The sequence below is a fragment of the Rousettus aegyptiacus genome, unplaced genomic scaffold (genome assembly GCF_014176215.1).
Source record: "Rousettus aegyptiacus isolate mRouAeg1 unplaced genomic scaffold, mRouAeg1.p scaffold_m13_p_4, whole genome shotgun sequence".
In the NCBI taxonomy this organism is placed as follows: Eukaryota; Metazoa; Chordata; class Mammalia; order Chiroptera; family Pteropodidae; genus Rousettus; species Rousettus aegyptiacus.
Genome location: NW_023416307.1, coordinates 43416538 through 43430565, shown reverse-complemented (window position 1 = coordinate 43430565; position 14028 = coordinate 43416538). Strand labels below are relative to the sequence as shown.

At 43.3% G+C, this 14028-nt stretch overlaps 1 protein-coding gene across 1 annotated transcript; it reads left to right on the top strand.

Annotated features, from left to right (window-relative positions):
* Positions 1-279: 279 nt before the first annotated feature.
* On the top strand, positions 280-4003 carry RTP2 (receptor transporter protein 2). Its single transcript, XM_016136240.2, has 2 exons — positions 280-549; positions 3490-4003. The coding sequence occupies exons 1-2, from the start codon at positions 386-388 to the stop codon at positions 4001-4003; spliced, it is 678 nt and encodes a 225-aa protein (XP_015991726.2). The 5' UTR covers positions 280-385.
* Positions 4004-14028: the final 10025 nt, after the last annotated feature.

Here is a 14028-nt window from a genome sequence, read left to right as displayed (position 1 = left end):
TGAAGCAATAGGGAAAAGCAATAGGGTGTCCTTGCTTTCTGGAGGCCCCTGAAAGCCAGGGTGAGTGTGGTCTGAACTGAGCCTCCCACCTTGATTGCTTCATTTAGCTGGTGTCACCACCCAGCTCTTCTTCCAAGCTCAGGTCAGGGCCCTGGAGCTCTCCTTTGGGACTTCCCTTCTCCTCAGCCCTGGCTCTTGGCACCTGGCCCAGCTGCCATGGTAACAGGCTCCAGGGCAACAAACGATGTTGCTGGGTCCTGTTTCCTCCTGGTCTTGGAGATGCAGATTTTCAGACTGCAGAGACCAAACTGCCCTGTACCTGCCTGGGCTATTTCTGTGTTCTCACTCAGGTGGAGCTCAAACCTCCACTCCTTCCAACAGGGCCATGTCTACCAGTCTGACCACTTGCGAGTGGAAGAAAGTCTTCTATGAAAAGATGGAGGTGGCAAAGCCAGCTGACAGCTGGGAACTCATCATAGACCCCAACCTCAAGCCCAACGAGCTGGCCCCAGGCTGGAAGCAGTACCTGGAGCAGCATGCCTCAGGCAGGTGAGAGGTCTGGGGAGGAAGGCCCTGCAGGCAGCCCCTGGAGCACAGCCCTGGGCACCTTCCAAGGGGAGGCAGAGACACATGTAGAGCCCCTTCCTGGTGTCAGCTCAGGGTAAGGGGTAGAGAAGAACCTTCCAGATGGATCAAAAAGGTCTTGGTTCTAATCTCAGCTATACCACTGACTCGCTGGGTGACCCCAGCAAGCTGTGTTCTGTCTTTGGGTCTTGATTTACCATGGTAAATGAACAGCTGTAATTATCTTCAATACTTCTGCAATCTCCGACATCTAAAATGTTTTCTATTTTCATAACCTCTTAAAGAACAGTGGGGACTGAGGGGAGAAGGCCATCAGGTCCACTAAGGAAAGCTTTAGTTTTGGGATGAGGGACTGTGCTCTGGTCCTAGGTCTGTTCAGTCAGCTCAGTCCAATTTGATGTGAATATGAAAACATTTATTGTCCACCCATTATTTTCTAAAAACTGGCTCTACGGCTAAATAATTCTGTGCACTTGAGCAAGTCACTTTCCCTCTCTGAGTTTCAGTTTTCACATTTGCGAAACCAGTGTCTCAGTCAAGTCTCTTCCAGCTCTATTATCGTAGGTTGGTGACAAAAAGACTTAGCTTTGGGTAGGAATTCCCTTAGGGTTTATACGGCCCAGTGTCCCATACTTTATAGGAGCTGCAGGTCTCCCACAGTGCCAAGGGGACATGTCCATCTGAAGCCCACATGCCTCTCCCTTTTGTAGACTGTCATTTGGGATTGAGATCACAGAATTCCCTGCCCAAGCTGCCTGAAGCTCCTCTCCAGGATCTGGGCAGGCCTCTTCCCTGAATCCATTGACTCAAGGACACAGACAGTACTGCTAGGTACCTGGCAGGCCAAGAGGTGGCTGTGCTTTGAGGGTGTGGACACACAGACTAAGCTGTTCACACATATTTGTATGTGAAACTCTTTGCGGTGCAACATGGTGGTGAAGGTGGGAACAGAAAGAGGCTTTCGGGGAGAGCTTCCATTTCTACTCTGACCCCAAAGCTTGTAAATATTAGAGAAAACCTCTCTTTGGGGCAAAAGACAGAGAGACAGAGGTTGGTTGGTTGGTTGGTTCGTTTACTTTATTCAAATCAATTCAAGAGACACCTTTTGGGCACCTGTTATGTGCTGGGTCCTGGCTCTGTCTCTGACTAGCTGTGTGTGCACAGAGGGCTTTCTTTCTCTCAATTTTGTCTCAGTAAAATGAAAGTCTGATCACCCTTAAGGTCCTTTCCTGCTACGTCTGATACTTGGAGATTTAAGATCTGAGGTCTGGCTTGAGGGGGAGGAAAGAACTCTAGATCAGCTTGATTTAAAAAGGTGTGGAAGGAAGAGGCTGAAAATGTTAAGCTCCTGAGCTGGCTGGTAGGAGGCATGCAAAGGGCTGAAAACTTAGGTACAAGGTCCCAGGGGTTTGGGGGTTGAGCTACCCAGACTCATGGATCCTCTTGCCTCAGGGCTCAGCTGGCCTATTCCTGGCTGGTGACCTGTGGCTCCTAGCTGGCCTCAGGCAAGGCTAGAGAACTGCTACTCTGTGCTTATTCTGTGCACATGCTCACTTTACCACTAAGCCTTGGGACACATGAACCTTGGTGGCCCACAGCTCTGGCCAGCATGGGGAGGGCCCTTCTAGCTTGGGACCAGTCAGGCTGCTTTCTCTTACAACCTTGCCTTGGGTTGTACTGGATACTATTTTGTCCTCACATTGTCCCTGGGCACCAGGACTCAGGGGCAGGCTTGGCCTCATCTCTACCCCACAACCTGGGGTGCTTGGTGCTTGGTGATGTCTGTTGCATTGAGTTGAGTTCCTGATCACTAGTCATTTCCTTAGTTGCACCAGCCACATACCAAGTGCTTTAGGGTCATCATGCAAGGGGCTCAGAGAGGGTCATCAGTGAGGGCAGACTCATCCCAGTGAGCCCTAGATTGCCTGTAAAGCCTCTGTAATAGGTACCTGTAAGAGGTTCATCTCAGGGATGGAAGGAACTGCCTGGAGGTAATGAATGCCCCGTCACTGAAGTTGTACAAGCACTGCGTTGGGGCTGAGGGAGTGGGGCTAGGCTAGATGAGCCCCAGGCCACTTCCTTCCATGTTCCCGCAGACCGGGACTCTAGGGACCCTGGGTTAGCCGAGGTGGCCTGTGTGTGTGTGAGTGTGCATGAGTGCACATGTGTGGAGGGGGATGCAGAGCAGGATCCACTTTTCCAGTCTCTAATTGCAGGGTAGAGAGGGATCTAAGGATGATTTGTCATGAGAGAAGAAAGTATTCTTTGTGAAGGTGCAGGGACCAAGCCATGTAGTCCTCTCCTTGCTGGCCCATCACTGAGCCACTGGCCCATCTGGTGGATTCTCAGTGGTCTGTGCTTGGCACAGTTGGAGCTATCTTCTGTTCTCCCCAAAGCAGGCTGAATGTGTGAGTGAGATGTGTTAGTTATAGCCCTTATCAGAGTCATGGGAGGTCTGAGCAGAAGAACCCTTATTGGTCACCATCACCTTGCTTTTCACAAATGAGGAATAAACCTAGATTGGGGAGTGACCACTGTTTAGCATTCAGGTGTATATTCTGAGTGCATTAAGCTTGTGGGGAGCTGGGACCACCCCACTGGGAGAGAGGCAACAAAGGAGGCAGGCTAGAGAGCACAGCTGGAAGCCAGATGGCTCCTGAGCCAGGCTCCTAAAGGAGGCTGCTCCAGGCCCCTGGGAGCTCACCAGGAGAAGGTGGAGCTGGCCGGCTTGAGCTGTAAAGTCTCCGGGGGAGGGGGGGAGGCGGGGCGGTGGAGCGGCAGTAAACACTTTGCTTCTACTTACAGACCCAGGTACACAGGGCCCTTCTTTTCCGGACTCCTCCATAGCAGGCTGCCGCTCGGAGGGAGGCCCACCTTCTCTATCCTTCTGCTCCATCACTGCAGGTTCCACTGCTCCTGGTGCTGGCACACCTGGCAGTCGGCCCACGTGGTCATCCTCTTCCATATGCACCTGGACCGCGACCAGCGAATAGGCTCGGTGCGCATGCGCGTCTTCAAGCAACTGTGCTACGAGTGTGGCACGGCGCGGCTAGACGATTCGAGCATGCTGGAGGAGAACATTGAGAGCCTGGTGGACAACCTCATCACCAGCCTGCGCGAGCAGTGCTACGACGAGGACGGTGGCCAGTACCGCATCCACGTGGCCAGCCGTCCAGACAGCGGGCAGCATCGCAGCGAGTTCTGCGAGGCCTGCAAAGAGGGCATCGTGCATTGGAAGCCCAGCGAGAAGCTGCTGGAGGAAGAGGCGACCTACACCCTCTCTGGTGGCTCCCAGCCAAGGGCCCAAGAGTGCTCGCGCTACAACTTCTTCTCTCTTCGCTGGTGCCTCTTCGGGGCCTCCCTCTGCCTGCTCATTGTCTACCTGCAAGTCTCCTTCCGCGGCTCTGCCTTCCTTTAGGAGGGGCGGGAGGAGGGCACATGAGGCTAAGAGTGAAGACATCAGGTTCTGATTCTGCCACAGATTCAATATATGACGCTGGACAACTCAGTTAAATCTCCAAACCTCAGTTTATTACTCTGCAGAATAAGAGGTTTGCTCTAGGAGATACTTAATGGTTCTTCCATTGGGCATTCATGGTGATAGGAGAAGGGAGAAGGGCACTGAACCCACAGGGAGGGATCTTCCTCCACCTCCATCTCTACCCTACCTCTTGCTTCATTTCCATATCCCATATTCCCTACCCTATTTAGACCTCTTTAGATCCTGTCTTGCCCTTGCCTTATTCTGAAGCTCATCTTCAGCTGCTTTTGACCATCTCAGGGCATCTTTATTCAATATTCACTGTCTTCACTCAGTCGAGGGATCTTCTAGGTGACAGTGGGGCTGTGTCTCCATTCAGGGAGACAATGGCCAAGGGGAAGCCTGAGCAGTGAAAACAGCACCTATTAACTAGCACCTTTCCCTTTGCCCCTGGAGAGCCTGCTCTCACCCTTATGAAAGGCTCAGTTTTTACTCTGGTGCTAGAATCTTCTTACCTGGAATTATTTAAAACTACACTATTCAATATGTTAGTCGCTAGCCACATGTGACTTGTTTAAATTAATTAAAATCAAAAATTCATTTCCTCAGTTGCACCAGCCACATAGCAATTGCTTAGCAGCCATATGTGGCTAGTGGCTACTGTGTTGTACTATGAGGGTATAGAACGTATTCACAGAAATTTCTATTGAACGGCACTGGTCTGGAACTTAAAATCCCCACTTAAATGTATGCAGACTCATAAAATAAGAGGTGAGTACAGGTTTAAAGGTGCAACATGAAGACTTCTGGGGGCAGGGACGAGGGGGCAGAGTACGACAGAGATACACAAACAAACGTGCCCCCTGTGCTTCTGGCTGTCAGTTGATTAGAATCTGTGGGTCTCGGTCTTGCCTAAACTTATTTCCTGGGAAGCAATAGCTGTTGAAATTCATTGCAAGGTAATGGTTGTGTGTGTGTGTGTGTGTGTGTGTGTGTGTGTGTGTCCTGGTTTGGGGCTTGGAGAATATATTCCTGTATTCTGCAGAAATGGGTGATCTGTAATACTGCTACTTACAGGATGGCAGTATTAGATGTGATACAACCATCCTGTATGAAAATGCCTTGTAGCAGATTCTAAGCTGCCCAAGATCCTGGGGATGGGGAAGAAAGGGGCAGGTGAGACAGATCTGTCGATGTGGATCTTCCAGTGACAGTGGGGCTGTGTCTCTTCATTCAGGGGAGGCGATAAGTGAAGGGAAGAGTGAGCAGCGAAGACAGCATCTGTCTCGCAGCACCTTCCTTTTGCCCATCCATGAGACTGCCCCCATTAGGGAGAATGCATTTGCCGTGCCCATTCCCTCAGGCATAGCTGTAACTTGAGCAGTTTGACTCATGGTCTGGTGTCAGATGACCCTGTGTTTATTATTATCTGGAATAAGAAACAGAAACGCTTATATTCACATCCAAAATTGTTCTCTAATATTCATACCTTCCTATAACCCAACATGAGAGCCTCTGCCCCAAGCGGGGCCTGAGAACTGAAGATGAAGTTTAAGGCTGGTGCGTCTGGCTAGATGTGTTTGCAGAGACGGAATGCTTTGGGCACTGTGCCACACCTGCCCACTGGATGTGTAGGCTGGTTTTAATCTTCTCTAATTGTGGCAGGGGGATTCTGGTGGCTTGCCCAGATTCCTCTGTGGACCTGCAGGAGCAGAGAGGGTTATGCAATCTGGAAGAACCTACCTTTCTCTGTCTGGATGCAGTAGAGATACAGGAAGAGCACTAGCCTGGAACATTTGTGAACAGGCAGGCATATGAGGTGGATTTACCTCTGTGATCTGTGGAGGATGCTCAGTTGGGCCTGTACAGAGTATATACTCTACAGACCACTGCTCAACTGCAGACATGTGGTGGCTTCTGGGAAGGTGAATGTCAGGAACCCAGGAATCAAGTGGTCTCAAGAGGATTGTCTCCCCCCCCTCCCCCGCCGCCATTGTTCTCCCTGGGAGTCTCAAGGGGACAAGAAGGGACAGGATTGGGATGTAGCAACACCAGCAACATCTCTTACTGAAATTTTGGTGTGTGGGGATAAGGGTACACTGCCAAGATTGTGTCATGGGGAAGGGTTGGGCCTCAGGTGGGTCAGTAAAACTGGGGCCTCTGAGATGAGGCCTTGGAGTTGAAGGATGACGAGCTACTGAAAATGGAATTGAGGGTGAGTACGTGAAATGAGATGAGGTTCAAGAAAAATTCCAGAAGATAAGCATGTTCTCCTTTTTCATCAGCTCATTCTTCTCAGTATAAATATATCCGTATCTTTTATATTTAACTAAAATGGTCCTTCTCTGATTCCATATCTTCTCTCTATTGTCATGTATATATATTTTTTATTTCTTCAAAGCCACTTTCTCAAGAATAGATTATATTTATCCCTACCTCTTCTTTACTTCTTACTTCGTGGAAGTCTCATTTCCATGTTTATTAAACTGTCATCCTACACTGCATTGCCAAATTGCCGGCCATTTTTCTGTCTGTATCTCACTTGGTCTTGCTGTTGCATTTTGCACCTCCTCGCTTCTCATTCTCTCCCACTTCTGTTTTCTCTCCACATCGATTGATATTCTTTCTCTCACCCATGCCTTATATGCTGGTGTTTCCTAGGAGTCTCTCCCTCTGCTGGTTTTCCCTCAGTAACAAGTACTCATGCATGATTTAGGTTTTCACCAAATATAAATTCCTGGTCCTTGAGTTATAGCTCTTCTAAGCATTTCTGCTGCACTTCAGGCCCTCAAGCCAGTTGACCTGTGCCCTGGGAGCACTCTCAGCATGACCAGAGCTGATCTCATCATTTTGCCATTCAAACTTGCTCTTGCTACATCTCAGAAATCTGAGAGCTGTCTCCCAACCCTCTCTCACCACCACACCCCTTCCCACATGCATTAGTTACCATCTCCTCTTGATTGTTTGCCCAAGTACCACTGGGGGTGGTCTTCTTTTTTTTCTTCCTATTTACTATTGCCCAAATACATCTTTGATGCTCCTTGCCTCTGTAGCCTCTTTAATGATCATTATGCCTATAGCCTCCCTGCCTTATACTCTACCACTATCCCGGGGTGATTTTCTAATAATCAGATGTGGTCATCGGCTCACTTCCTTGTTTAAACTCTTCCAAAGCTCTTTCCTGCTAATGGATAAAACACAGTCTCATTAGCCAGACACACCTCATTTCCTATATAATAATAATACAAGCTATTTATTGAGAAAGAGCTCAATAAACATTTGCTATTATAGAAATATATTGTGTGTGAAGTGCTGCTTTGTGTGCATTGTCTCATTTAATTATGAAAGCAACCCTTTGGAGCAAGTACTATTACTATATCTATTTTATGGCTGAGGCTTAGAGAGGTTAAGAAACTGGTTCATAGCGACTAAGTTAGTATGTCATAGTGCTGAGGTTGAAATCCGGGGTCTCTCTGATACCAGCACTTAAGTTATCGATCACTATCCATCCTGCCACTTGGATCAAGCCACTGTGCGTTTAACTTTGATGCTCACTTTCCTTGAGCACATTTCCCATCTGGCTTTCAAGAGATTTTTTTCCCCCCGCCAGTGTCAGCTTGATTATTAGCCTCCGTGTGAAGCCTTCTTTCACAGCCCCAGGCAGCCTTTGGATCACACCACCTTGAGGCTACCTCTGCTATTGCACTTCTCATATTGTATTGTCATGCTGGTTTTCATGTGTGTCTGCCTACCACTGTCAGTTGTTTTTCATCTGTCTATCCCCAGGGCCTGGCACAAAGTAACTACTTAACGGGAATGGTTGACTGACTAAACTCTTGCATTGAATGCAATATTCTCTACCATACTCCTCCCGCACCCAGAATCATCCTGCATGTATTACATGTATTGAGATACCCCAGGTTGGAGGTGAAGGAAATGCAGACTTTGTGCTAGCTACTATGTATAATTTCCCTTTAATTGCAACTCATGAAATAGGCACTATAATTATCCACACTTATAGAGGGAAAACTGAAGCTTAGTGAGATGTTCTGTTTTGTAAGGTTTGTGAACTGGTTAGTTTTAATCCGGTACGGGAGCCTAGACTGCCAAGAAATAAAGAATTAAATAAGTCTATTTGGAAAAAAAGGAAAGAAAGAAAGAGAAAGAGAAAGAAATGAAGAAAGAAAGAAAGAAAGAAAGAAAGAAAGAAAGAAAGAAAGAAAGAAAGAAAGAAAGAAAGAAAGAAAGAAAGAAAAAGAAAAATTATCATAGACACAGGCAACAGGATGGTGGTTATCAGAGGGTAATCACCCTCTGGTGGGGGCTGGGGAAGGGTGAGGAGGGTAAATATATGCAGTCAAATATGTGGCGATGGAGGGTAAATATATGCAGTCAAATATGTGGCGATGGGTGGCGAGCACACAAGGCAATACGCAAATGATTATAGAATTATAGAATTTTACACTTGAAACATATAATCTTACTAACCAATGCCACTCCAAAAAATTTAAGAAAATAAAATAAAACAATAAGCCTCTTTGGGCTCAATACATTATATATATTGAAACTCAGATCAGATCCAGGACAAGTACCACAGTACTTTGCCCAGAAGGCAGAACTGCTGGATACCATCTGGGTGACAACTAGACTTCAAGCCAGTACCTGAACAGAGAGTGAAACTAAATTTCTAGAAATTTGGAAATAGAGAGGTCTGAAAACGGCAAAAACTGTCTGTTAGCCTGGTTGACAGAGGTTTAAGAGAACTCTTGTAAATACTGGGGTAAAGATTAACCTGTGCTCACAAACCTCATGGCTATAATTCGGAATGAACATTTGTTCCCTATCTCCCATGAGGCCTGTGTGACCTGTTATGAGAGGGCTCTTACTATTACTTTTTGTTTGTCTCTGTGTATATCCTGTAACTACATCTACATTATAAGCATTATACAAGAAAGCAGTACTCTATAACCCCCTGTGCGTCTTTGTGCTGATTTTACACCGTTGAGAAAGCAAATATGGTTCGCACTGATTGCTAGTGGTGGTTGTTTGCAGATTACCAATCACCTGATGAAGAGGACAGTAAGACATGCAAAGGAATGCTGTGTTGAGACTCATGAGATCCGGCCACCAGTCCAACAATGCAGTGGAATGAGTCAGTATAAATCCATTACTACCACTGAAAAAAAATGGCATGGAGTATATATTCTATGGTTATACAGCTACATTCCTTCAATTTTCATCCATAACTCATGAATGAAAAGTCCTCCATATATATATTCTGGTCTTTATTCCTGACCTGTCCCAAATTCAAGGATCACAAAGATAATCAGATATAGTCCCTGAGTTGGAGGGCTCACTATGTGTACTAGTTAATGCTTCACTAGGAAAGGGGAGAACCTCATCATACATCTGGAGTGAAGGGTTAGGTATCACCTCTTAAAAGAGAAGTCATGTAGGGAGCACGTTTTGTAGAAGTGGTCAAGAGGTCAAGACTGGGGCTGACAGGGAGCTAAGTGAAGAAAAAGGAAGACCCAGAGGCAGAGCTTATTCATGTTTAGGAAGCATAAGTAAGGAAGGCACAGGGATGGTACACAGAGCACCAGAGGAATCTGGGAGCACTGGCTAGAAATAGGGCAGAAAAACCAGGTAGCTTGCAGGTAAGAGTATAGTAAATACTTTGTTGTCATTTTTAAAACTTGTCTTTAAAAACAAACCAAAAAAAAGTGCAGAACAGAAATTCTACACTCATGCCTTCTACAAACATTCGAATGACTATATATGTTGTACGCGTCACTATGTATGCATCAAGGGAAGCATTCAGTCTCCCTGCCCCCATTCTGATCTTTCTCCGTCCATCTTTCTTTCTCATTCAAGTAGCCAAGGATAGTCTCAGTTCTAACTTTGGGTATAGAAATAAATGGTCTTTTCAAGTGCTCTGTGGACAATTAGAATGTGTGATGCAAGTCACAAAACTAATTTTAGTCAAATAACACAGAAAGCTCTGTTTATTTAATGCTGGATATAAGGTTAATTAACTAATTTAATAGCGAGTGAAAGTAGACAATTTTTTCCTGGTTCTAATTGTTCACACATGTTAAATTCAAGTGAGAACAGTTATCATATAGATGATTTTCCTTTTTTCTGTTTTGTTTGTTTCTGCAATAGAAATGAATCACTTCTCTAAAGATTTAAATACACATATCTCAATATACATTCTGTATAGTAGATTCATTAAATAAGAGTAAGTGTTCTAATAAAATAAAATTTATAAAAATTTTAATTATGTATATATGTGTTTGTGTGTTTATATATCAAAATGTTTCATATATAAAAGATGAGAAAGAAAAAAGCAGCCTATCACATCTGAGAGCTGGCCTGGCACTCACAGGTAGGCCATGGTGCTCTCCCATTGAACATAAACAATTCCACAGATTTGAGAGTGGCCTCAAATCAGACTACTCTGGGATGATGATATGTCAAGGCAAGCATAAGACCATAATCATGTCTGAATATAGAGAGAAGAATGAACATTGTCCAAACTCCTTTTTTTCCCCCCATAACAGCTTTGGCTTTTAGTTTCTCACCTTCTAGATAAGAATTAAGATATCTCCATAGAATTATCCCTACTTTCTGATATCACCCAATCCAGAGTAAAGCCTACTTACATAAATCTACCCCTATCTAAAGCATGCTCCAATGCTTCAGCATTTCCTGTCTAACACCCTCTAACTAAGATGTTTCATGATTCCAGAGTGTATCCTTACTTGTTGCAATGAGTCAGAAAACCGGCCTTGGTTCAGTGATATGTGTGTTCCTGGGGGTCTTTGGCTAAAGTGCATTGACAGGTGATATATCTCTTCTTCAGTGTCTATAGGATACTCAGATGTTTTAATGAACTTAAAAAAACAAAACAAAAATGTGCAGAAAGATTTTTTTCTCACTGTGAGTTATTTAACTGAGAAAATCAAATGGTTAATCAAAAAATAAATAAATTTGGGGTACTTGGAAATTTAAAAAGTGTGTTTTAAAATTTAGGATAAAATGAAAAATACGTATTTGTAGTTTATTTAGAAATTAAGGAGAGCACTACATATAAAAATTATTTCTGTGTTAATGTTTTTAATCCTTTAAAAACTTACTTTGCACTATTGTTAGATGTTTAAAATCATTTTTCCCATAGAAAATTATACAACAAATGTCTCTTACACCACTGATTATCTTTGCATTTTTAGAAAATACATTTTCACCCATATTCTTGTATCTATCTCTAAAAAGTTACATAAAATATTAATTCTTTTGATAGGTGGGGATGAATTTCATGTAACTTCTTTCTTGACAACCTGGATTTCTAATTTTGTTAGAAAAGTCTTGTATCGTATAACTAAATTAGTAAAATACTCATACATTCTTTCAAGAATTATTTTAGACATATGCATAGTGTTTCATAGTAATTTGGGAACCGACGCAAATTTTACAGGTTTATTTCTCCTCACTGTCCTTACACCAGCCCATTCCACTTTCGGTTTCTTTATTTTGATTTATTTTCTTCCTTTCATGTGAGGTACTTTAGTGAGTAATATTTTCAGAGAAGATATGTGGTTGGTCTGCCTGCCTTGGAATGGCTTTTTGTTGCTGTTATCTTCTCGAAATAGCCTGGCTGAGTATTACATGCTGTGATCACAATCTTTTACTTTTTTTTTCCCCCTCTCAAAACTTGGTGGGCATTATTTCAATGTCTTCTGGAATTTATTGAAGCAGAGAAAAATTCTGTTATCAACCTAATGTTTCTTTCTTTTTACATTGCCTGATCTAATGTAAAAAAAAAAAAGTTATTGATGTAATAGTGTCACAAATCTTGTAGAGAACAGAAGCTGGAATTTGTAAGGTTTTGCTTATTTGTTTGTTTTATTGTTTCTTGCAGTAACTTTGTCCCTAGGGGAGAGGGAGGAATTTATTCTGATTCTTTCAATTGTTATCATGTGTTTGAACTACAATTTTTCATCTGCTTAATGACTATTCTCTACTGATGTTTAGAGTTGGGGAACTGGGGAGTGTTCTATTAGAAACTGTGTCATGTCTTTTCAGATTGTTTGATCTGAGACGAAGGAAGAAGAAAAATGCTTATTTCACTGAAGTTTTCTTTACTAGAAGAGAGGTCTTGATGCCACGGGGGTGGTAGGGTAAGAAGCCCCACTGAGATGCAGCCACTCTGTAGGGCCCTGGGAGCATGGCACAACATTTCCATGTTTTGTTATAGATCAAGTCATAGGAGTACTGCTTCTCTCACTGACAGGCATAAATACCTTATTAGGAGTTGAGTTGCTTTATATTTCATGCAAATTTAATCTGGAAAGCAGTGCGGTGACCAGATGATTCCTGTGTGGGGACCAGATGCAGTTCCAGAGGTAGGACCGAGATTTGCCCACCCACATTGACTGTCATTCCACTTGCCTCATCCCCAGGCCCTTCCATTCCAAGCTTGGAAATGTTAGTGCTCTTCTGCTAGGGTTGAAGAAGTAAGTGATCTTTTCCTCTTACTTTTAAGGTGAGCTTTCTATTTGCATGTGGAGATCAATAGATTGGTCCACATTCAGTCCTATTGTGACAGCCACTATATTGTACTTATATTTCTTAGTGGTTTGGGAATGTGGCATCTGTGGTTTCCAGTAAATGCAGATCTCTCCCTACTTTTCAGTTGATAAAGCCCAAGAAGGAATATTGAAGGATTGGAAGGTTTAGGAAGTAGGTGCATGGGCTGAGTTCACTTAAAGTTTTTACTTCTAATTTGCATTTTAAAAAATCTACTCCTGTTAACAAATTTAAGTCTTTACTAGAACAAGATGGATATAAATAACTGATATAGATTTCGATGCCTACTATGTGATCTTTAAATAATTACTTTTTTAAAATTAATACATTGTGTTCATGTATCTCTAATCTTTAAAGAGTTCCTTTCCTAGCTGTGGCAGACCCTCAGTAATCTACTAGAATCTGTTGTTCCCTTTTCCCACAGTAATAGGATTTTAGCTGGACACATAGCTTTGAGAATAAAGACAATTTATCTCAGACCCCTTTGCAGTTAGGTAGGGCTACAGGATTAAGTTCTGGCCAACAAGATACAAGTCACACAGAAGTTATATGTGAAAAGTCTTGGGGAAACTGCTTTAAAAGACAATGTTTAGGTTATCTATTGCTGTTTAACAAAAGCATAAAACAACAATGAAGAGAAACAGAAAAGAAACACATATCTAAAGAATTCACAAGATCTGAATAGTTCAATGTGCCATCAGAAAGAAAGAGGAGATAAATACAATAAGAGAAGAAGTAAATTTAGGAAACCTTTGTATAAATATGATAGTTGAAGACATTAATTGGTATTAGGGTCAACTTTCATTCAATATTTGATGAACATTTTGTAAGCATTTCAAATGCTCTGGAAAATCTTCTAGGTAAACCAGAATGCACAGTGTCTGCTGTTGAGAAAAGCCCCTTTGAAAGGAACCAGACATACAAATTATTGCTAGACAATAAGGTAATTGCTACAATGAAAAAAAAAAAAAATCCACAGACCGTCTGGTTTCAGAATTATGTAGTTGTATGGGTTTGCCCCTATGTATTGTGGCTTCTAGAAGGATAAGGTGAATATGATTTGCATCAGTCCTCTAAAGTTGCCAAGAGCAAATCTGTGCAGAAATGTCCAGCCTCTTTTTAAGGAAAATAAAAAAAAATGAGGATTAGGATTTGGAAGGTACAGTTCTAAATGGGCATATGATCTGAGGACTAAATGGGGACCAGAGCTCATCTCATCTCTCCTTGGAGCTCAGAACACAGTTTTTGTGCTGCACTAGTCCTTTTGTTAGATACCCAAAGCTGACATCTGTTTCCCTGTGACTCTTGCTGTCAAATGTTGATTAACCATTGGTTTATTTTTTCCCCAAGGCATGGCATTGGTTCACCAATTT

What these genes read in the sequence shown, in the direction of transcription:
- RTP2 (XM_016136240.2), top strand. Translation starts at nt 386, where the DNA reads ATGTCTACCAGTCTGACCACTTGCGAGTGGAAGAAAGTCTTCTATGAA. An exon ending in GAGCAGCATGCCTCAGGCAG is followed by an intron (nt 550 to 3,489) that starts GTGAGAGGTCTG and finishes CCATCACTGCAG; the next exon opens with GTTCCACTGCTCCTGGTGCT.